Source organism: Macrosteles quadrilineatus, unplaced genomic scaffold, assembly GCF_028750875.1.
Source record: "Macrosteles quadrilineatus isolate MER2022 unplaced genomic scaffold, UCM_ALF_1.0 Scaffold_1__1_contigs__length_201487025, whole genome shotgun sequence".
Taxonomy (NCBI): Eukaryota; Metazoa; Arthropoda; class Insecta; order Hemiptera; family Cicadellidae; genus Macrosteles; species Macrosteles quadrilineatus.
The window spans coordinates 122,180,817-122,206,181 of NW_026542594.1; the positions used below are offsets into that span (position 1 = coordinate 122,180,817).

Sequence of the window (25,365 nt, forward strand, 5' to 3'; positions counted from 1 at the left end):
TCATCTGTCAAAATTACTCGAAACAATAATAGAGAAAAACAAATAACAAAGATTACATAAAGACATATGATGAATAGAATCAGCTGTTTATTTTAAACACCTTAGCAATTAAGTAACAGCTGGTCTACACATTGGTAAGTTTATTTTTTTTTTTTTTTTTTTTTACATTTGACCCCTTAAATGTAAAAAGAAATTATTTATTTTTAAAATTAAATATAATTAAGCAATGTGTAGACCAGCTGTTACTCAATTGCTAAGGTGTTTACAATGAACAGCTGATTCTATTCATCATATGTCTTTATGTAATCTTTGTTATTTGTTTTTCTCTATTTTTGTTTCGAGTAACTTTGACAGATGAATGACCAAAAATTAATGATTTTAATAAGGAATTAGAGGTAGAAAAAAAGTGTTCTTCAAAAAATGTTTTAGACAAAAGTTAAGTATTTTTCAACGTAGAATCCGATTCTGTAATCAAAATTGGTAGTTTATATTTTAAAAAATCAACTTCCGGTCTGAAAAAGCCACTTCCGGTGTGATTTAGGATTTGAAATTATCACCATTTAGTAGACCGTGCCCAATATAGCTAGTTCTCTATTATTTTTTGTTTATAAGAAATGGTTTCCATCGTTTTGAAAGGGGTGTACGGGTGGTTTTGGACACCCGGTATATGTGTGTGTGTGTCCATCCGCACGATAACTTGAGTAATTTTTGTCCGATTTTTATAAAATTTGATTTGAAGGTGTAAGGCGGGATAAACTTGAATGAGTTCGCGAACCAGCATGATCGGACCATGGAAACGGGGTTTAACGGGGGGTTTTATGGGGTAAAAATGGGTTTTTCTCATTTTTTACCCTTAAAACACACAATTTATCAATTTTTCTCCAGATCTTTTTAAAGAGCTTAAAAAACAAATAATTTAGTATATCAAAGTGTTTTTGTACAATAATTGGTTACGAAGAAAATTTAAAAAATTGTTAATTTAAAATTCCCATGTTATTCTTATGGAGAATATTATAATATACTAGCTCTTGTACCCGTGCTTCGCAACGGAGAGGACACTGAAGCGAAAAAAATTTATATTAAATTCCGTTATAGGAAATAGTTAAACATTCCCCTTTGGTTTCAGGAACATAACTCAACTAAAACTCGTAGTTTGATAAATATCTTTGTTTAATGCTAGGCTAACTTATAAGGCTACCTAGTACAAAAATTATATGAGACGCTGATGCATTTATGGAAATAATGATATGTTTTACCATAGCTACTGAGCTTTTTTCAAAGTTCAATCTTTACCTGCAGATCAGTGTGTGTACGGTTTTTTTTTTTTTAAGGGAGAGGAGGTAAAAATGCTTTTACGCACACAGGTAGCCAGCCTGTAGTGTGAGACTCCTGAGCTTGTCAGACTACTCACTAAAAAACCCCCTCTACTCTGTTGGACACAGACCTGGGATTGTTTGTCACATTACTTCAGGTCAGGTCAACGTGTGACCTAAGCCCTCAGGGCTCGCGCCTTTTCTGGCATTCAATTTCTTTATGACCTAGACTGCATCTCGATCAAGCTCTAGCTTCTTTGTGCGGAGAATATCCTGGACGAAATGTGACATACAGGTCCAATTGTCCTCACCCTCCGTCATCATCGGAATGACAGTGTCCACCAACAACTGCCCTACATGTTGTTCGGCCTCCAGGCGGGAACCTTCCCAACGCTGGCAGCGGAAGAAGGTGTGCTCCGCGTCGTCAAGAGTGCCTGGGCAGTAGATGCAATCGGGTGACACGGCTTTGCCCATCCTGAACAGGTACGACCGAAAAAACCCGTGTCCTGTCAGAAACTGGGTAAGGTAATAGTCCACCTCACCATACCGTCGGTCAACCCATGGCTGGACTTGCTGAATCAGTCTCCTGGTCCAACGTCCCCGCGACTCCTGTTCCCAGCTCTCCTGCCAGAGCTGGTAGGTGCGGTTGCGCTCCTCCATTTTTGCATGGTCCTCTCCACGCCGCTGATAAATCGCTTTCCTCTCCGCCGCCAAAAGTTTGACGGGATTACTCCAGCAACCACAAAGATGGCAGGTTCAGACACTGTTCGGTAGGCGGATGCTACCCTGAGTGCTGCCTGACGCTGCACTCTGGCAAGCCGCATCCTATACACCTCCTTATTGAGCGCGTCTGCCCACACCTCCGCACCATACAGGAGCACAGACTGAACTGTAGACATCAACAGCCTTCTGCGACTGGAACGAGGACCTCCGACATTGGCCATTAACCGGCTAAGAGAAGAGATCACCTTAGCAGCCTTGTCCGCCGTTCGGAATATCTGGTCCCGCCAGCTAAGCTTAGAGTCCACCATGTCACCAAGATACTTGGCAGCACGAACGGACTGGACTTCGACGTCCCCCACCCTCAACGGCACAATGGTGTCAATCCGCTTTTTGGTCAGAATCACGATCTCAGTTTTGTTCAGCGCGAGTGAGAGACCGTGATCTGCCATCCATGCGTTTATAGTTCGCATGACTCGGTTTAATTTTAGCTGGGCCAGCTCAACACTACGAGCAGCTATTAACGCTGCAATGTCATCTGCGTACCCAACTAAAACGGTTTCTTCAGGCATTTCAGACCTAAGGAGGCTGTCGTAGGCAACGTTCCAGAGGTCCGGGCCGAGTATGGAACCTTGGGCAGCACCAGAAGTGACACTCATCGTCCGTGGGCCTTCTGTAGTATCATACATGACGAGGCGGAACCGGAGGTAATCCTCTATAATGCGCATGAGGTATGCCTGGACGTGGAAGTTGTTCTCCAGAGCGTCCAGCATATCGCACCATCTAGCAGAATTAAATGCGTTTCGCACATCGAGTCTAACGAGCAGCACAACCCTACGAGAGTAGTGATTAAAATCCTCAGCTCTCATCACGGCTTGCTTCACCTCCTCAATAGCGTAGACCGTTGATGGCCCCTTCCTGAAGCCGTATTGGCGAGGGCTCAGGTCCCCCGCAGCAACCACGGCTGAATTCAGTCGGGAACGGATCAACTTCTCTAGGACTTTCCCAGCCGTATCCAACATGCAAAGGGGTCTGTAAGAGGACGGCAATTCTGGGTCTCCTTTCCCCTTCCCTACGAGCACGAGCCTAGCTTTTTTCCAGCACAACGGAAATACCCCCTCTGCCAGGCAGGCGTTGTACATGCTCAGAAGAATCAGGGGATTGATTGAAAAAACCTTCTTAAGAGCCTCGCCAGGTACCCCATCAGGTCCAGGAGCCTTGTTGTTTTTTAGGGATAAAACGGCAGTCTTCAGCTCCTCATGAGTGAAGAGTGGGACATCGTCCATCATCTCAAACTCACGCAGTGGGCGCAGAATATGATCCGTAAAAAGGGATTTGACAACCCTCTCCATAGCGGCCCCCTCCATGACGGAAGGTGGAGAGCGAGTGGTGAGTTTTTGGGTTACTAGTTTGTAACCCAGGCCCCACGGGTCGGAATCGACATCATCCCTTAGTGTTTTCCAGCAATTGTGTTTGCTCCGGTTGATGGCCCGGCGGAGAGACTTCCTCGCCACCTTATACGGCTCCAGCCACCAAGCTCCACCTTAGACTTCCTCCAGCTTACGGCGTCTATCCAAGGGTGCCCTGGCCCTAGTAGCGAGTCGTCTAGCTCTTAAAGCAGCTCGGCACAAATCCGCGATCTCTGCAGTCCACCAGTTTACGGGTCTCCTATCGCAACGGAGTCTCTTGCAGGGCATTGACTCATCACAAGCCGAGGCAATCAGCCCCATCATTGATGTTACTATAGCCTCTGCATGAGCCATGCCAGGTGCGGCAGGCACCACTGGCACTCCCCGCAGGATGGCCTCGGTGAATTTAGCCACGTCCAGTTTTTTGGTATTCCACCGAACGGGCACTTCCCGAGATGCAGCAACTGGTCTCGGGAGGCGATCTAAGACATAGAAAATAATGTATTGATGGTCGCTGGCTGTATAATCCTCCAAGACTCTCCAGGCTTTGATCCTTGGCAGAAGAGACTCAGATGCAAGGGTTATGTCTGGGATCGTTCCCCTCATACCGGGTCGCCGGAACGTTGGCGTGTTGCCCTCGTTGATTACAACGAGTCCGGCCCTGGCAGCAAAGTCCAGGATGTACTTCCCCCAGGAATTAGTGAGGGTTAGTCCCCACTCGACGGCCCTAGCATTGAAATCACCAGCCACGACTACATGCCCTGTGGTGTCGTGCACGCTCTCTTCCAAGCGGTCTATCTTCTCGCGGAAGTCATGGATAGCCTCGTTAGGGGTGAGGTAGACACTGTAGTAGGTGACGTCCTTGCACCGAACCCAAACAAATCCACGGCCCTTTCCATGACCCCGCACTTGCACTTGAGCTGTATTACGCAACCAGAAAGCAGCAGTACCAAGACTATCGGGGAACCAAAAGGGTGGGACCCTATTCCGGTACTGGTACTGCTCGCTGACCAACAGCGCGTCGACACCGTGTTCGAGGGCAAGCTGACTGAGAAGCGCGTCAGCTGTCCTGGATCGCCCAAGATTACATTGGAGTATTCTTATTTTCGTGGGTGGGCTTTTGCTTGCTGGAGCGCAGTTTTAAAAGCGCTGCACTGCCCAGACCCAGCTATATGTTTGGTGTTTTTGTCCGCAAGCCCATTTTCCTTACAAAGAAAGCAAGATTCAACTTGGCAGTCCCTTCGAGCGTGACCCACCCCTCCGCACCGGAGGCAGTGCTTGCCTCGGTCGGGCCCCTTGCAATTTCGGGAGGAATGACCGAAACCGAGACACCTAAAACACCTGGTTACTTCCACCCTCTGTCTGAGCCTGCAGTTGACCCAACCGACCCTCAAATGCTGGAGTGCCAACACCTTACGTCTGCCATTTCGGCGACCGCCATCCGCTGCTGGTTTCTATTTGGTTTTGTGAGCCACACCCTAAGAACAGCCGATGTTCCGGCAAGCTCGGGGACTGCTTCCTTTAGGGCCTCAACCACCTCACTCTCTGTCGACAGACCATCTATGTCCCGAACCTCAACTGACGTTTTAGGCTCGAGTGCACGGACATGTGTACGGTATATCACAATAATAAGCAAAAATAAACTAATGGAAAACTTGTATTACCTTGTGTTAGAAAGCCAACCACTATTCATGTTAATCAGGGCACAAATTTCATTAATTTAAATATAAATCAACAACATAATACATAACAGTTATTATTTTTGTTCCACATAATCGTTCCATAGTTCAAAACGTGTATGCATTTGCAATAATTTACATAATTATTTAAAACATTGAGTAAAGAAACATAGTTATGTTACAGATATTTAATTGATTTTAGAAACAAAAGTGAATTGCGTGCAGCTTAGTTTTGTGATATTCTCCATAGTCAAATTAAAGCAGTGTTGTAAAAGCACAACTACTAAGGAGATTTCTGTATAATGTAAAAAAAGTGAATGTGAAGTAGATGATATAAGTACAGTAGTAGCTACCTCTGGACAGAATAAAAGTAGGTATAGTTGAAATTTAGTTTGTAAATTGAATTAAAACACAAATAAAAGTGTAAAAATTGAGTCAGTTAAATTTGTAAAACTGTACCAGTACATACATCTCTTAGTTTTTTTAAAACCTACTAACCCTCATCCAAAATTTGTTTATCAGTTCAAATTTGTAAACAAAAAGCAACCATATCAAAATTATTCAAAAAAATTTATACATTGTAATGATCCTTCCGCTTCCATGAAAATAAGTATATTTTTATAAATATTTTAATCAAACTATTCTCATAATCATAAAATTTATAATCTTGGGAGCAGAACCTGTACCTCTTTACCTCTGCTGTTTGAACTGTCAAATTATAGTATTTACAGCTAACTTCAATTAATATTTTTTTTACTATTTACATTCTTCCATAATGTAAACAATAAAACTTTGGAAGCCCATAGGGCGTAGCCCAAGGGGAATATAATAACAGGAATAGGCCTATATGTTAACCAGGTATATAAGCTACCTTCATACAAAATTCTATTTCAATCGGTTCAGTGGTTCTTAGGTTATTAGGTAACAGACAGACACACACACACAAACACACACCATCTCATTTTTATATATTAGTATAGATAGATATAGATTGTAGTTGGCTTGTTTATGGATAAATTTTGATCAAACTTGGCGTTTTCATTTATTTCATACTAAGCTATTGATATTTATTTAATAAAAAACACACTTTATTAGTTTCCCTGTAGCAGGTAACCTAGGTAGGTACTCGTTAAACATAAATGTTAATTTATTAACATTTATAATAGATTAATAGTTTAATAATTAATAGATTAATAGATAATTAAAAGTCAATCCAGGCAAATGGAAATTCGCTAAGTCGGTAGGTTTGCTGCAGCGGGGGTATTTTTACTTAATGTTTACTAGATATATTTTTAACTCCAGTCCCCGTTATATACACCTCTATACTGTAGGCCTACTATGATGAGCAACTGACCTCATGGAGTGTGAGAGGTTTCTCCGGTTTGCGTTTGCAATCAAAGCGTCCGTAAATAGCGGCAAACTTCCTGATCTGCTCTAGTTTTTGTGGATCGTCTTCGTCCATAGCAAGGACACTCTGAAAACAGCCGTAGCAATTTGATTTCGTATCTTACTACAAACAATGTGCTATTTAATTACTATTATTAGATTAAGACTGTTATTTTAGTAACTATCACAACCGTCCAACACAAACTCAGCCCAGAAAAGTTGCACTTTAAGATGATCTATTTGATTAGGTAAGTTGTTAGCATATTACCGGTTTTAATTTTCAATTTGCCCTAATTCAGCAAGGCTTTTTTGGTTAAACCTGAGATATTTTATTCGTTGAACCTATGGATCGGATACTAAAGAACCAATTGATTGGATTGGATTTGGTGTCCAAAGAAAGAGAAAAAAGCAGGTGCGTCTAAAAGGAAAAGTGTACAATATTTTGTACTTTTCTGGATTCTTTTAAACATAATGGGATGTTAGTTTTAGTTTAATTGCTTCATAATATTAATTTCTAGTTGGCAAAGGCAGCGTTTCTCAAATTATGAGTCACGAGAAAACAACTAACATATAATATTTTTCTGACCAGACTTGAAAATTGAGTACCGGTAATACTTTATTGCTAGCCAAACAGTAGCAACCACACCAATGGGTCATTAGCTGTATAATTTATGGATGTTAGCTCACAATGACAAAATTTTAATTATAATTGTATTTGTTTATATTTAAACTGTGAATAAATATTGTTTGGTAATTATTATTTTAGACACATTAAAACGTGTTTAAAATATGACAGTAATATAATAATTATAATTGAGCGGTGCAAAGCCAAGCTCTTTGGGATCAACTTCAATGCAATCTTTATAACACTTAATCTCAATAACGACTGAACACATTTTAGCCAAACTTACCAAGGTTGTTTTGTCAAATTTTTGGATGGTATATACGTAACCAATTCCAATTTTTGCTAACGCCTATTATAATTCAAAAGTAACTCAGAGTTTTAAATTTTAACATTGGCCTTATGGGTTGCCATGATGGTTACAAAATAACGAGGTAAATATGTAAACAAAACAAAGAATCATAACATATGTTCAAATTAAATTAAGCCACAACCTAAACACAGTATAAAGGAAAAAAATTTGGATGATGACAACTGATCAAATAATACAGAGAAAGTCTTAGGTTTAGATTAGAAAAGCAATTTTTGGAAATGACCACTGATCGAATAGGTACAGTCATAGATAAAACATATTTTCTTAGGTACAGCATTTAACAGATTTTATAAGGTTATAAAATCTTAAGTAATATTTATAAATCTTGAGTAATCTCAAGTGTAATATTTGCTCAATAGTTACTACTGATGTTTTCCCCTTTGTATTGTATTTTGTATTTTGCTATTACAGTATATATGCCTAATGTGGATGGCTTGTTATAAACACGTGTTACAAGTCTTTTGTTTACTTGGTACTTTCCTGTTAAAGGGAACATTCATTATTATCGATGATTTTTATTTCCATATCGATATCAACAAATTGAAACATATCAGCTGACAACTATGATAAAAAATAGGATATTGTTCAGTATCAACAAACAATTTAAAATTTTTACCAGGAGACCGAGCTTTGCTCGGATTGAGCTAAACATTAAATTTATTAGATAAGTTATTTAGCTAAATATAAAATATTTATTATGTACGTTAATCATGGTGAACAAATTTGAGATGAAACAAAGAAAACATTTTAGTACACCTGTATAAATACATAGATTGCTATAAAAATTGCCTGTATCAGCTGTTTTATTATAACTGCAGCTACAAAAAGGTATTAACGATAACATGGGTACTTTAAAGGGTGGAAACTGGATCTTTCCCGGCCTTGTGACCAACTCCAATCGATTTCTCATGGCCAAATAATACCTTTTAATAAACAAACTAGCGCTTGTGTTAAATATTATAGGATTATACTGAAATGAAACTGTTCTAAACTAACCTAACCTAGGCTTACTAACCAAACTTGATGTAACATTTCAAAATTCCGTTTGATATTCCCCACATGCCTTTTCTGTTATCAAACGGAATTTTGAAATGGTACAGCAAGTTTGGTTAGTTATGTTAGGTTAGTTTAGAAATGTTTCATATCTTAATCCATATATATATATATTACTTTTGGTTAAACAAAAGATCAGTTGTCAATTTAATTTATAATTAAAACACATGAAGATATTAAAACAGAAGGAAAATTGATAATAAAGAAAAACAAAAATATCGATATATCAAAAAAACCATAGATTATAGAGTGAAAATTTAAAAACGTACGTTTTCATGTCCCTGGCCTTTTACTTCGTAGATACTGGATTTGTAGTTTATTATTATGTGTTTTAATAATTTTTGGGACGGGGGCAACATGTTACACACATTTATTTGGTTTTAAATAGGTTCTTGGTATTTTTTTCGTATTTTTAAAGTCTCGAAATTCACGACCATGACGTGTCCCTAGGGTACATTTTCCAACTTTCACGCTGTTTTTAGACTAATTATTCATGCCGAAATATATAAAGCCATATTTTTATGTCATCAATGGTTATTAAACTTACAAAAAAGGAGCATATTATAATTTTATTGTCATTGCAGACTGACTACTATGACAAAATAAGTCTGTCCCTCGATTTGGCGTCACGACCATTTGGGAAAAATTTTGAACTTTGGAGCACGACAGTGGCAAGCCTGGCGTCGATGGAGTCAGTTGGTTTTAGAGACTAGTTCGGGGTGTACGTCAGGATTGTAGTGCCGGTCGTTTTGAGTTGAAAGGAGGAATTACAAGATTAATAAAGGAAAGATTGTGTTTTTTGTAATTTTGGTGTGTCCATGACCGTACGTAGTCATTCGATGAAGTAGACATGGTGTTAATTTTTGTTTATAAGATATTTCAATTGCTAGATTAACCTAGAAGTCCACTTTGTATCCTCGAACATGAGGTGCAGGGCTACCGCCAGAACAGAGCCAAATAACACGTAATTTCACGACTAAAGTTTCACGATCATCGCGGTTTTTTTCACGACCAATCCACCTTTATGGATTATAGTATGTTTGGTCGTGACAATAACTTTAATATAATTGTAAATTGAACAGTTTAGTTCAATTGAAACACATAGTTTATTATAACTAACAGTATAATTGAAGGTTTTTTTTAGAAAGATTTAGATTATTCCAGACAATTCACGACCGTACCGCTTGTCCCTGACCATCACGTTTATGATTTCTATCATAAAAATTTCAAAAATTAAAATATCGTCATATTTCAATGTTTTATACACAAAAGAAGCACACCTCTATACAAACATAACGATTTTTCGGGTCTCAGGTAAGTTTTTTCGGAGTTATACAAACTTAAAAAGATTTTATTGGCTTTTTTATATTTTTTGAGTTTTTTTTATTTTTTTCTTGAAAGACCAAATATACCAAAAGCTCAATGACCTTTTTATTGTATAATGGTCATTAAAGTAAATTAGTTTATAGCAAAACATAGTTATAAAAATAATATTAACTATTTTTAATATTCATTTAAATGTCCGTTATGGTCGTGACAGGATTTTGTGTTTTTCTACTAAAGATGCTCTTTAAAAAGAAAACTACCAAAGATATTGCGTTACCATGGACATTTTATGAAACTTCAAATGTTAATGAAATAAAAAAAATAATAAAAGTTTTGAAAAAAGGGGACAAAAATTTGCAAAGTGCTTTTCCTGAAAACGTACGTTTTTAAATTTTCACTCTATAATTAATGTTGCCTTTAACAGAAAGTAGCCTCCATTTACTTTTTTCTTGTTATTTTGTTCAACCAATATAGTTAAATATTTGGCAACCCATAAAGCCAATTTTAATTTTTTACTTTTTCAAAATGAGTTGTGTAGCGGAAATAGGGATTTTCTTGAGGTAGTGGCTGTCGCCAATCCCATTTAGGCCTAAGTCCCTAATTCTAAAATTTAGTCAAAATCCTGCTGGATTTAGAAATATATATTACCTACAGACAGACAGACGCATTAGCGGATATAGGATAATCATTAACAATAATCATAACAACAATAAAAAGATAACAATAAAAGCACCATCAATAACAAAGTCAGAAGTGAAATAAACCTCAAGTTCCTTGTTGGCTTTCTTCTTGGTGGGGTTGGTGGATGCTCTGGCTGTGGTCTCCAGTTGTGGCAACCGCTTGACAAGGTTAGCAGCAGAGTCGGCCAGCCGCTGTACTTGGGCTGGGCTCAGTACAGGGGTTAGTTGTAGTGGGGACGGGGGTCCGGGGCCTGGACTAGTACTAGTGGCGGGTCCTCTGCCAGGACTGCCTATACTTGAGGCCACCTCACCAGCCATTACCTGTGACAAGTACCGGTACTCAATTAACTATTACTTTATTTTGTAAGACTGAGTAACTTTTAATAAAATATTTTCCATTATAATAATGCTTGCGATGATATTTTCAAAAACTTTTACATGACGTTTTACATACAAAAGTAAAAATCAAACATACCGTACCTGTTGTATTTACTACATTCATTTTTCTTCTTAGCGAATTTCCCATAAAGGAAATACTCTATTAACGTATGTCTCTTACCTGGACATACCTGGTCTTGGGTTTTGGGAACCTGGACCAGGGTCCGATTTAATTTTTCGTTTTTATGTTAAACTAGCTGGCCCGACAGACGTCGTCCTGTCCTAATGTGGTTTTATGTCAAATGCGCGTTCATTTTCAAGATGAGCTCGATTGCATGGCTCATTCACGTCCTGGTTGAAGTTCGTTCGCTACGCTCACTCACCTTTAGGTATCAGGTTAGCTCGTTCGCTACGCTCACTCACCTTTAGGTATCAGGTTAGCTCGTTCGCTACGCTAACTCGCCTCCAGGTTGAAGTTCGCTCGCTACGCTCACTCACCTTTTTGTTGCAAATTAGCTGTTGTCTTAAATTTAAAAAATAGTAGTGCTGCATCCTGTTGATAAACCTATTAATTTTTAATTCTATTGCTGAACATCACAGAATCAAATGTTTTAGTTGAACCAGCTGTTAAGATGCTTTAATTCCATTTTAAATATGAGTACTCATAAGGTTAACATGGGAAACTCCAGAGCCACTGGGGCGGAGCCCTTTTGACGGATATTCACCAAACTTCACACAAACCATCCTTGAGTAATGCTTAATAATGCCTGAAAGTTTCATTACAATCTGTCGTGTGGTTTCGGAGTCCATAAAGGACAAACAAACAAATATACATACATACATTGAATTTTATATACATGGAAAAGAAACGTAAAAAAACAAATAATTTAATACATTAAAGTTTTGTTTTATTATAGAGTTATTGATTACGGAGAAAATTAAAAAAATTTTAAATTTAAAATTTCCATGTTAGTCTTAAGGAGAATAAGTAAACTGTTATAGTTTGCTTGTTTATGGATATATTTTGATCAAACTTGGGAAATTAATTTATTTTTTACACTAAGCTATCAACTAACTATACACTATTTTACTAAAAAGCACACCTTATGAGCCTCCATGTAGAAGCAAACTTAGGTACTCGTTAATCTTAATGTTATTTAAAAAGACTAATGTGAAAATCAAATCAGCTAAATGGAAATTAGCTTAGTCTGCAGGTTTTCTGAGGCGGGGATACTTTGAATAAATACATGGTATAGGCAATCTGACCCATACTTTCTCTCATTGGCTTGCCAACATCCCCATATCATGGGCAACAGTGGGAGAAAGTATGGTACCTGTAATATGGGTAAAATGACTAAAGTTGCAATAACTCTTGAACTGTATATTTTACAGCGATGGACATGGGGGTTGTACAATTCTGTTTAGAGTCATAAGAACCAGAAAATACTACATTTTAATGAAAATCGGTTAAGCTGTTTTTTTCATCAGATTTTTTCATGGGAAAGTCTTTTAAGTTGCAATAACTTTTGAATAGTAATTTTTACAGCAATGGGAACTGTACAGTATGTAAAGTTTGGTTGAGAGCTAAAAGAATTATAGCACACTGTTAATAAAAATCATTCATGCAGTTTTTGAAAAAATATGTTTTTTCTGTTAGTTTAGGGGTTAAAAAAAATGAAAATTAAAAAAAAAACCACTTTGCAAAACTACAGATCAGGAAAATTTTTCTGACACTTTAATCCAAAAAATCAGTCTAAAAATGAGGGAGGAGTTCTGTTTACAAACATCGGCTTAGCATATTATATATATAGAAGATGTATAAATATACTGTATAGTGTGTATAAAATATTCAAAATTTATGTTACCGTATGTATTTTTTATTGTACAGGGTTAATAAAAAGTCTGGAGACCACTTATTAACTTTTTAATGGGTTACACAGGTAAACCAAACTCTGCACACCTCTATATAGCATAAAAGTATACCTTTTTGTTGGTATCCCAATTTCGTCTGAAAACCCAAAATGGGTTATTTTGGGGGAAACTCAAAAATGTTAAAAGTAAAGCCCCATCAAGTGACACCTAATTTTAAAGGCCATTAGTTTAAAAGAATATCTGTGAAAACTCAGGGTGTCCACAGAAAATTTGTCATTAATTTCCATGACTTTCCATGACTATCCATGACCATTTACCATCGATTTCCATGACTCACGAACCTTACTCAAATTATAATATAACATACACACACAAATAAAACTGCCTAGATTTCGCAGAAACTACTGAAATATGTATTAACAGACAACAATGGAGTACAATGGTACAACAATGAACTAATACAAACTCAAAAATCATAAAATAATACAACTGTAATAAATTGAATCGTCGAAAATTTGTGAAAAATCCTGAAAAATGCTACAGTAGTCGGAGTTACAGCGAACTAGAGCATTGAATAGTTCCCTCAAATCATCCATCATAGGGAATTTCCATGACTTTCCACGACCTTTTGCCTATTTCCATGACTTTCAATGACCAGAATTTTTTTCCATGACTTTCCAGAATGTGGACACCCAGAAACTAGAGGTAAGCTAAGGTAACCTAAGGTAAATCTATTGGTAAATATGGTAAATCTATGTAAACTAAGGTAACCTGTATCTCAACTCATTACAGAATGGCAGCCCAGGAAAAATTGTCATACCGACCAAAAAGTAGTTTTCAGTGTCTCATTACAGTAAAACTGTGTTAGCGAATTTCCCATATAGGGAATAAGCTATTACCGTAGTACTCATGGTAAGACCTGGACGCGGGACCGATTTTTTTTTCGTTTTGAGGTCCCTAGAGGCCAAAAACACCATCCGTTCAAATTCATATATATATATATATATATATAAATATATTTATATATTTATATATATATATTTATGTGTCCGTCAGCACGATAACTCGAGCAAAAATGATCCGATTTTAATGAAATTTGGTACAAACGTGTAAACCTACGTTTATTCGAACGAGTTCGCGATCCAGCATGATCGGACCATGGGAATGGGGGGTTTACGGGGGGTTTTATGGGATAAAAATAGGTTTTTCCCATTTTTGACCCAAAAAACATAAAATTTAGCAATTTCATTCCAAATAATTTTGTAGAGCTTAAAAAAACAAATAATTTAGTATATTGAAGCGTTGTTATACGCCTAATGGTTATGGAGAAAATTCCAAAAAATTGTAAATTTAAAATTCCAATGTTATTCTTATGGAGAATAAGTAAACTGTTGTAGTTTACTTGTTTATGAACATATTTTGATCAAATTTGGAAAATGTTTTAATTTCTTACTAACTATTAACATTAAAAAAAAAACAGTTTTACCCTCCCTGATGCAGCAAACCTAAGTACTTGTTAAACTAATTCTATTTAAATAGGGAATAAATGTTATATTTTTAAGTAGACATTTCAGTGTAAATCCAATCAGTCAAATGGAAATTCGCTTAGTCTGCAGGTTTGCTGCGGCGGGGGTATTTAGTTTTCCTGGAGATATTGTTATACTATATATTTACATAGGGTCTCTCAGGATGATGAAAAATAAAAATGGCTGCAATTCTGTAATGAGTTGAGATCGATACAGTACCTCTAGTTTTCACCGATATTCTTTTTAACTAATGGCCTTTAAAATGAGTTGCCACTTAATAGGGCTTTACGTTTTAAATATTTGAGTAGTTCCCAAAATAACCCATTTTGGGTTTTTGGACGAAATTGTGATGTCAACAAAAAATTGCACTTTTATACTACAGTTGTTTTTAGAAATGTGCAGAGTTTGGAGTTTCCTGGTGTAACCCATTAAAAAGTTAATAGGGGTCTCCAGACTTTTTATTAGCCCTGTATATTTGAGCTTAAAAAATAAGTGCATAATGTTAGTTACCTACTATTGCTTAAGCACAAAGAAAAATACTAAAAACCTAAAGGCTAACTAAATGCAATCCTGGCTAACCTGAGTGTTGTTGGGAGATGGCGAGTGAGGCAGGAGGGGGTCAAGTTTGCATGTGACGGGGCTGGGACTGACGGGGGCGACATACGAGGGCGCCACTCTGGAGAAGGATCCGGGCACCAGGGGTGTCTGGAACATTACTGACACACAGGGCTTACACAACCTGAGGCAATCCAACAGAAACAGAACTACTTGGATTTCACATACAGCGGGTAAATCCCAAACCCAATGTAAAATAAGTTGTATTCTTATCTAGTAATGGCGTGTCAAGGGATGAGATGAGGTTTTTGGAAGTTATTGGTCCGTTTTTATTTGATATAAGGGTGACGAATCTACCGCGGCGCGCAGCGGCAATTTAAAACCCTGAGACTAGATGGGCTAGATTGAAGGGTAAAAACAGATTGCGCAATATATTGAGTGTATTCAAAAAAGCTTATAAATTGAAGCTTGTGTGGCTAGTACCATAGACAAAAAGAATTAAATGTAGTACAATACCCTGCCAATCTGTCAGTTCTCTGCCCATATTATGTTTACATTTGAAACACTACTTTGCTTCTTATAATGTGAATTTACGGTCTGTACAATCTTACCAATATTATAAATGTGAAAGTTTGTGTTTTTGTTTGTTTAAAGTTCAAACACGCATTAACTTCTGGACGGCTTGGGCTGAAATTTTTCGGGCTCTGTCCCAGTGGTTCTGTAGTTCCCCATGTTAACCTTATGAGTATTCATATTTAAAGGGAACTAAAGAATTTAGTCAGCTGTTTCAACTAAAATAGTTGGTTCTATGATATGCAAAATCATTAAAAAGGTTATTAGATTTACCAACAGGGTGCAGCACTATTATTTTTTTCATTTATGAAAACGGCTAATAAGCAGCAACAAAAAACTGTGATACACAATGAGAACTGCCAAAGTAGGACTGTTTACAGTTATGTTTACGTTTTTAATATTTCATTTTTCTCTATTGTTTAGGTGAAGTGGTAGAACATTATGGCTATGGTAGATGTGTAATACTAGTATAGGCCCTACGGTAAATTTAAAGAAGCAAATGTTATCAAACTGTGTCCTCCCCATTGCAAACGCAAAGTTTGAGTATAACTGCAATAAGCATTTTAGACTTATATACCAACCCCGTACGAAGGACGGGTGCTCTGCTAGTTAAGTATAATTGTTAATAAACACGACACACTTTGATGAAAGGAAGTCGTTATTGGAGCCTGGGGGTGATAAAAGTGTGCAAATCGTAAACCGTATTTTTGGGACCAACAGCTAAGTTCAAGGAACAGCAACAGATTAAAGAACAACGGGCAGTACAATGTACGATGAACTACAATAGTCCCTACTGCTCACTGCAGAAATATATTTAAAAGTATCCAAATGATGACAGGAAGGCATTGGTTAAGAACATGATTTCACTGATTTTCCAAAAGTGTTTGACCGTGGGTTGCTCAAATTTTTTGAACTAAGTATTTTGTGGACCTTTATATCATCGCGCAATATATTAATGAACAGTCATATTTACTGGGTATGAGGCCTTGAAATATTCGCCCAGCAGTAGCTAGTGGTACAGGCGGGCACTACCATAATAATAATATGGTGCACGGTGTGCTGTTTAAGATAAAATGGCAAGTAGTTTCAAAAAGTTCGTGTCGACTGCATATTATAACTTTTGATGTTTTTGACAAGTACACCAGTGATACAGTGTTAGTGTTACTGATTACACACCCCGCAATTGTTATTTTCTCACCAAAGGGGGAGGGGTTAGCTTCCCTTGTACGCTCTTCTACAAATACACATGGACTATTCCATTCAACCAAAGAAATCATCAGACATGTTACATATTTAGAGACACCGGAGTACTTATACTTTAAAACAAGGTCAAAAAAACATTGCTGAATCAACAATTATTTAGTTCCAATTGTTGCATAATAAAGACCATAACGTCAGTGCCTAAAAGCTCAGTGTAGTTTTTCGAATCGATAAGAAACGTGGTATGGACGTATGAAACAAAGATCGGAGAAGGCAATTAGTATAACAGCTTGAGAAGGAGGCGTTGCCAAATGGCTGTGTGTCGTTCATATAGACAACAAACTAAAGTCGTACAGAGGAACAAAAACATAATAATCGCCGTATATGGGAAGGACGGTGTCGTTAATGAATAATATAAATAAACGACATGGCAATGGCGCGGACGCGAACCAATCGTGCGACTGCTGGTTTCATCGCCACACTCCCTTTCTCTGTGGTAGACTATACCATCACTATCCAATCCAGTATTCACCCTACCATGTGTAGGTACCTCGGTACCAGTACCTCAGAAACATACACGACACAATTAATTGCATTTGGCAATCCATTTGTTAACGACAAGACTTGCTACTTCCTTTCGACGAAGTGATTGTTATTTATATAGGGCCTACAGTAATTTGATACGTGTTTTAACAGAGAAAATGGCATTTAAACAAATATCACTAAATACGTTATTTGTGAATTGTAGAAGTGCCCAATCACTTAAAATATTCTTAATTTGTTTTATTTCATATCACAAATGCTATATCTAGGATTGTTAACAGGACGACACATAAAAGAATTTGTTGGATTTTTGTATTCAGCAAATCGATCCCTAAATATTAATTTTTACAGGCATATTGGGTATAAATTTAAAGCTCTTTTCCTCTAGATGTGTTTTTTTGCAGGTTCGTATGATATTCCATGAAAGCTCTTCGTCCTGTAGGCTTTTAAAATTCCAAAGTTTGTGCTGGATTCTATTGTCAATCACCTGAACTTTTTCAAGTTTACATCTGTTTACATAAAAACAGGTGGCCATGATTCAATTTTGTTTACATCCATACGAAAATGCTTAACAACACTATTGAGCGTGTAGTACGGAAGTAGACTTCCCATCTATATGGACCAGCTGTAGCCAATTTTTTATTAAAAAAGAATGTAGTTGTGTGAGCCAGTCACAGAATGTGTTAGTGTCTAAAATTCTATTTTATACGTTATTTTTGTTGCTGGCCAGGTTGATGGGTCATAACAGTTGCTATAGCTCACCATAAGTTATTCCCTAAGTTTGACCATAGACAAAAATAATTAAATATAGACTGTCAGCCGTGCTGCGGTTACCATGGTTACCATAGGTTCCGGCGCACACCGCTGTAGTTTACGTAGCGCGTACGCCGTAAATACATGGCGCTCCAAGCGGTGTGCGCCAGAAGCTATGGTAACCGCAGCACAGCTGACGGTCTATATTTAATTCTTTTTGTCTATGGTTTGACTTAGAAAAAGTTTTGTGTATTTGACAGAATTTAGTAATTTAGATCAGTGCAATCTGTAGGTAGCTCACACCAACTACGACGATATTGTTAACAAATATAGCTACAAATTTAACATAGGGACTGAAGGTTTGTTGCAAAAGGACAGTATGTTACTTCTGGCCAATAATTACGGACAATGTTGTCTGGCCAGAAGTTCTGTGAATTTCGTAAACATTTTCTGTTTGACATATTTTGTTAAGAAAATTAAGGACTTCGGCTGAAAAAAACGTAGGCTTACTTGTCTAAATAAGTTTTTTTTTTGTTAATTATTAAAGTTCGTTTCACTTTATTATGCATGATTTCATATTTTACTAGAGGTCACCCCGTGGTTGAAAACTCGACCAAAAATATGTACTGTGCAAACTTCTCTATTTTCACCCCACACTGTAAATAAAATATGTGATTGGAACTTTGTTTTGATTTTCTGTATTTTTTTTGTTTACAACATATATTTCTGGTTCAAAGAGGACATTATTCACATCATTGTTAACAAAATATGAACAAAAATAAACGGTTTTCGTTTATATTTATATTTTCTGTTTATATTTCTTTATATTCGTCACCAACATGGCAACCCATAAGAACCATGTATTTTTTTTTTAAATTTAAATTCATTTTTGTGTTTATTTTTGAGCCTATTTTAATTTATAAAGGGATTCTGCACATATACAGGCAAATATCTATAATAAGTTATTTTTTACTGTTTCTGTATACCCTCACTAGAATGATGTAAAAGTTTAGGCCATTTTAGCGAATTTCCCATAATAGGGAATAAGCTATTACCGTAGTGAAGTACTCATGGTAAGACCTGGACGCGGGACCGATTTTTTTTCGTTTTGAGGTCCCTAGAGGCCAAAAACACCATCCGTTCAAACTCATATATATATATATATATATATATATATATATATATATATGTGTGTGTGTGTGTGTGTCCGTTATCACGATAACTCGAGAAAAAATGATCTGATTTTGATTAAATTTGGTACAAACGTGTAAACCTACGTTTATTCGAACGAGTTCGCGATCCAGCATGATTGGACCATGGGAACGGGGGTTTACAGGGGGTTTTATGGGGGTAAAAATAGGGTTTTCTAATTTTTGACCCAAAAAACATAAAATTTAGCAATTTCTTTCCAAACCATTTTGTAGAGCTTAAAAAAACAAATAATTTAGTATATTGAAGCGTTATTATGCGCCTAATGGTTACGAAGAAAATTAAAAAAAAAATTAAATTTAAAATTCCCATGTTATTCATCTGGAGAATAATTAAAATGTTGTAGTTTGCTTGTTTTTGAACATATTTAGATCAAATTTGGAAAACGTTTTTATTTCTTACTAACTATTAACATTTTGCAAAAAAACAGTTTTACCCTCCCTGATGCAGCAAACCTAAGTACTTGTTAAACTAATTCTATTTAAATCGGGAATAAATGTTATATTTTTAAGTAGACATTTCAGTGTAAATCCAATCAGTCAAATGGAAATTCGCTTAGTCTGCAGGTTTGCTGCGGCGGGGGTATTTAAATTTGTGTATAGATGATGTCTGACAATAGCTGTGAAAGGAGTCCACTAACATCTTCTGATTTTATAACAGTACTGATTTTTCAGATTTAAGTATTAAAATTATTAAGATAGCCACGTCGTCAAGTTGTATTTGAAAAATGCACTGGATGACTTAGTTCTCGTAATATTAATGTTTTTGAAAGGTAAAAGAAAAATGAAGGTTATTAATTTAAAAACAATCTTTGGCTACTTGGGGATGGGATGGTTTCTTGTATATGTTTCAGCTGACAACATAGGCTACTTGTGCGTGCGTAGGTAATTGCATCTCATTATCAGTATGGTAAGATGAAACTAAATTAATGAGTAGGCCTATGGTTCCAGTTCAACTTTCCCTACTGTCTACATTCTACAGCCTTTTACTATTTTAATGCTACAACCGTAACAGTAAGAACACTGTAAACAATTTTGAATAGGTACTCAATTATGTAAAACCTGGCTGGATTTCTACTAAAATATTTCCTTAAAACTGCCAGATTTATTTACTACTGGATGTTGTACCCGTGCTTTGCAACGGGAAGAGGACACGAAACATTTTGATCTTTACATCCGCCAACACTTTTAGAAACAAAATTCAACCTTTATGGCCTTTATAGAAACGTTTATGGATGTAAAATATGGTAATTAGCGGAAACCGCCATTTTGGTTTTCATTAATTTTAAATCTTGTGTAGGCTAATATGAGGCAAATTTTCGAATAACATGTTCACGTACATGATTACATCTCCCTTATGATTACATATCTTTTTGCTTTATTTTTGACATTTTAAATTTAAATTTTGAAGTTAAAAAAAACGACTAATTATTAAATTGAAATGAAAATTAACTATTTCAAACCATGCCCATGTGTTTAGAATAGACAAAGTAAATTTAATTTGTTCCAATGTCGACGGATAGCGGCACCGTTCCGAAATTTTAGCCCAACTGTACTTACGTCATGCCGTTTCTTAATATTCTGAGACGTATTTGCACATCTATGTGAAAATACCTTTAATTTGACATCTCAAACGTTAAAATCCTTCCAGCCGTTATCGAGTTATGACTCCAAAAATAAAACTGCTTGTGTATTAAAATCCATATCAAAATTTATCCAAAATATATTTAATTGCAAGCATGTTTCTTTAAAACCTTGTTTCTCCGCTCGTGTACATTGCAGGGAAAATCTACGTATATTGTTAGAATTATATATTCCTGTATAATATGTGCAGAAACCCTTTATAAATTAAAATAGGCTAAAAATAAGCACAAAAAAGAATTAAATAATAACATTTGCCTTGCAAAAAAAAAAAAATAAATAAATAAAAAGATATGTTGTCATGCTGGTGGAAAAGTATAGATACCTAATAAAGTGTTTATGCCAGTTCACTTTTGATCCATTCTTTCTGGGACACCCTGTATTTTCGTTGCCTGCATTTTATTTTCTGTGAAACTGCCCGTGCAGTGTATACATAAGCGTAATCGACAGAGTAAGTTACTATTTATTGTCGTTTAACATTACCATAGATAGTCTAATTGAATTAGAATTACTTCCAAACACGTGTAAGGTTTCCTAAACACACGACTTTTTCTGATTTCCCAGATTTTATTATTAGTGCCAGTGTCCCAGCAAATGACCAGCGACGCGAGTTTGTATGGAGGGAGAAGAAGGGAACCACACCATTTGCGCGCCGAGCAAAGAAATGGGCTGCGAGAAAAACTGGCATCGCTATCTCGAGCTGTCTACAGAGTTTTTCTGGGGAGCAGCGCCTGGCAAAAACCTCCCTTTTCTAAGAAATTCTCGTTCAGCGCCACCGCTTTATACCCATCGGAATTTGGTGTTAACGTTTTTAAAGGAGTCAAAAAGTGGCATCTGCGAGAGCGAATGTCCTGAACAGTTGTTACCAGGCCCACGATGTTGGACCTGAAACCACATACAAGAGAAAAGCGCCTTTGACTGTGGTGTAATAAAGCACACAAAGATAACCAGATAGCTCAGCAGCACACATCCTAACTCTACATTATACTACAAACATACAAAAATAAACTAGTTTAGGTATCTAAGCAAAGTCTCTCAAATATATACTGTACTACTGTCTGCTGCTATACACGATATGTGTCCACTTATGAGATAAGTATCTTTAAGATAAATAAATAGCTTTAAATAGCTTTGGGTGAATAAATAACTATAAATTCCCCAAGGAAAACTTTAAAATTTGTTAAAATGTTTTTTTTTATACAGAATGTACCAAAACCACCGGTTCACTAGTTGAAATCGCACAAATGTGGAATATAAACAGATTTCACAGTATACATCATTTTAATGCTCGTTTTAATACAAAAATTTTTGTGCAATTCGAATTTGACTATTATTTTTCATCCTTTACAAATTGGCGACTCTTTATATGGAACATTTTGTACTATTTTTGTAATATCTTTCTTGAAAATGTATAAAAGCTACTTTTGGAAGCATTGCCATTTTTTACCACCACCAGGGTACACCCCCCCCCCCATGAGGGTAGGTACATAATCTTTAATGTAAGCATAGGTTGATATGCACATCATTTTAAAGGGCTGGTCAAGTGGAGTTCATTGCCGGAAACCGCGTCTCAAAAGGTTCATCCGTTACAAAATGGCGGCTGGTCAAAGTTCTTGCGGAAATACCTGCACATGCCTTACTATTGGTAAATACTCGTGGACAACATTAGCTAGAGAGCTAAAACCCGGTTATGTTTTGAATATTGAATAATATTATTCTATGAGCTACAGTAGTTGAATTTTAATCTCCGATGTTGGACGGACCATGTGGAGTCAGTGGATAACCTTAAAAGTAAGCATGTAATCTTTGGCTTTATTAATACTTATGAAGTCAAACGGGGTAAAGCCCGTCGGTAACAGCTATGTATCTTAAGCTATATTTATGAGAATAGTTTTATTCATATATTTTCATGGAAACATAAGGACCATTACAATGTATAAATATTTTTTAATTTATTATTTTGATACGGTAACTTTTTGTTTTTAAAATTGATTGACTAACCCACATATTTGGCTTAGGATTTAAAATAGATGGATTTTTTAAAACTAAAAGATAAATAGTTATTTTTAGCGAATTTCCCTATAGGGAAGTGGCTATTACCGTAGGTGGCACGGTAAGCTTAGGCCCGGGACCGATTTACTTTTTCATTTTGATGTCCCTAGAGACCAAAAACACCATTCGTTCAAATTTTGATGTATGAATATTTTTATATATTTATATATTATATATATATATAATATTTATATAATATTAAATAATTATATAATTATATATTTATATACATTATATATATATATATATATATATATATATATATATATATATATATACGTCCGTGAACGCGATAACTTGAGTAATTTTTGTCCGATTTTGATGAAATTTGGTTTAAAGGTGTAAGGCGGGATAAACTTGAATGAGTTCGCGAACCAGCATGATCGGACCATGGGAACGGGGTTTTACGGGAGGTTTTATGGGTTAAAAAATGGTTTTTCTCATTTTTGACCCTTAAAACACAAAATGACCCAATTTCTCTTTAGACCTTTTTAAAGAGCTTAAAAAATCAAATAATTTAGTATATCAAAGTGGTTTTGTACGATTATTGGTAACGGAGAAAATTCAAAAATTGTAAATTTAAAATTTCCATGTTATTCTTATGGAGAATATTGAAAACTGTTGTATTTTGCTTTTTTATGGATATATTTTGATCAAACTTGGAAAATTTATTTATTTTACACTAAATATTTTACAAAAAATAAACTTTATTAGTTTCCTTGTTGCAGCAAACCTAGGTACTCATTAAACCTAATGCTATTTAAATAAATTTAATTGAAAATCAATTCAGACAAATGGAAATTCGCTTAGTCGGCAGGTTTGCTGCGGCGGGGTTATTTATTATTATGGTGACTTAATGTTTACACTATTATTTGTGTTTTCATTCAATTTACGAACTAAATTTCAATTATACCACAGTTTTGTTGTTGTTCAGGTAGCTACTACTTATATATTTTTCTATAATTTACTTAGGATACTGAAACTTCTTAGAGTCTACACTTTGCGTGCTATTGTAAAATCTAAAGCCTTTTTGAACTGCATTTCATGCGTGGATACGATTGAGTGCCCTGATGGTAAAATTCATTTAACATATCTTACACTTCACATTGGATGTTTTCATAATTAGAGAATAGGAGAATATGTTGGTGTGTTTTTATACAACACTGCTTTAGTTTATCTATGGAGAATATCACAAAATAAAGCTACTGCATAATACGCAATTCACTTTTGCTTCTAAAATAAATTAAATATCTGTAACTATGTTTCTTTACTCAATGGTTAGTGTGTAAATGTAACGAACTATGGAACGAGTAAAAATAAGAACTGTTCTGTATTATATGTTGTTGGTTTCTTATTTACTTTGATAACATTTGTGTCCTGAGGATTTCTAATCGAGTGTAATATAAGTTTTCCATAATTTTATTTATGATTACTGTACTGTGATATTTACATAATGAACTGCAGGTAAAGATTCCTGCCTTAAGTTCAATAGTTAGGGTAAAACATCAATTTGATGTGGAATTAATATAACCTGTTATTTTTGTTGCTTTATTATACAGTACCCTATGTTGTGCGATTATGTTTTACAAATTAACTTAATATGTAAGCTTTCAACGAAATAAACGTAAGCGTATAATTTGAAAATTAAATTGTATGATACATTGTATTTTCATACATGCATCAGCTCATATATTTAGTACTAGGTAGCCTTATAAGTTAGCCTAGCTTTAAAGATGGATTTTTAAACTAAGAGGTCCAATTGTAACGTAAGGCCGGGGCCAAACTCATCTTATCTAGCTGATTTGTTTTCCAAGGGCGTTACCAGTGGGTTTGAGAGATACATTACGGTACCGATGAAGTGGCATCCTCAGTGTCTCGGCCCAGACACTGAGGATGCCACTTCATAGTGAAGGGCGAAGCGTCTGGCAGTGAAATACAACTGACGACACAGTTGACGCCGAAAACCACCACCATAGATTGACCTTAGTTTGAACTAGTTGCTATTGGAAAAAACCTGACCAATTAGGAATCACAGAGCAAAGCGGATGTAGTATTTTTATGATTATGGAGAATGTGAATACACAAAACCACTGCTATACTGATTTAGCTAAATTATTAAGCTCAAGTTTAGCAACAGGAAATACATATTTGCATAATTCATATTTGCTGTACTTTGTATTCACATTTATCGTTATGTTAAGAACACCTTTCATGAGGTTAAATCCAAGTTTTTATTTGGTCGATTTTTTATGACAGGTTCAGTCAGTTGGTATAGATACCGATGGATGTTTAAACACTTAACCCTAAAAAGTTCTATCTATCTTATTATTGTATTAAAAACTATCGTTTAGTTTCTAGCTACTATGATCGTAGTACTTGCAAAACTTATAATGGTTACTTGGTTAGGATTCATTCTGAGCTCATATCCCACATTAAACTGCAAAAACATTTTTCAACAAATACACCATTACACGATTCAGGGGTGAAACCACTTTAGTAAAAT

General features: G+C 35.9%; 1 protein-coding gene across 1 annotated transcript in view; it reads right to left on the reverse strand.

Moving 5' to 3' along the window:
• Positions 1 to 25,365, reverse strand: part of LOC128984102 (NGFI-A-binding protein homolog) — a 101,645-nt gene that overhangs the window by 26,881 nt on the left and 49,399 nt on the right. Inside the window, exons 4-6 of the mRNA XM_054403387.1 lie at positions 14,917 to 15,053; positions 10,646 to 10,882; positions 6,476 to 6,595 (exon numbers count right to left, since the gene is read on the reverse strand). Of these exons, the coding sequence (XP_054259362.1) occupies positions 6,476 to 6,595; positions 10,646 to 10,882; positions 14,917 to 15,053 (494 nt within the window). The remainder of the gene's footprint in view (positions 1 to 6,475; positions 6,596 to 10,645; positions 10,883 to 14,916; positions 15,054 to 25,365) is intronic.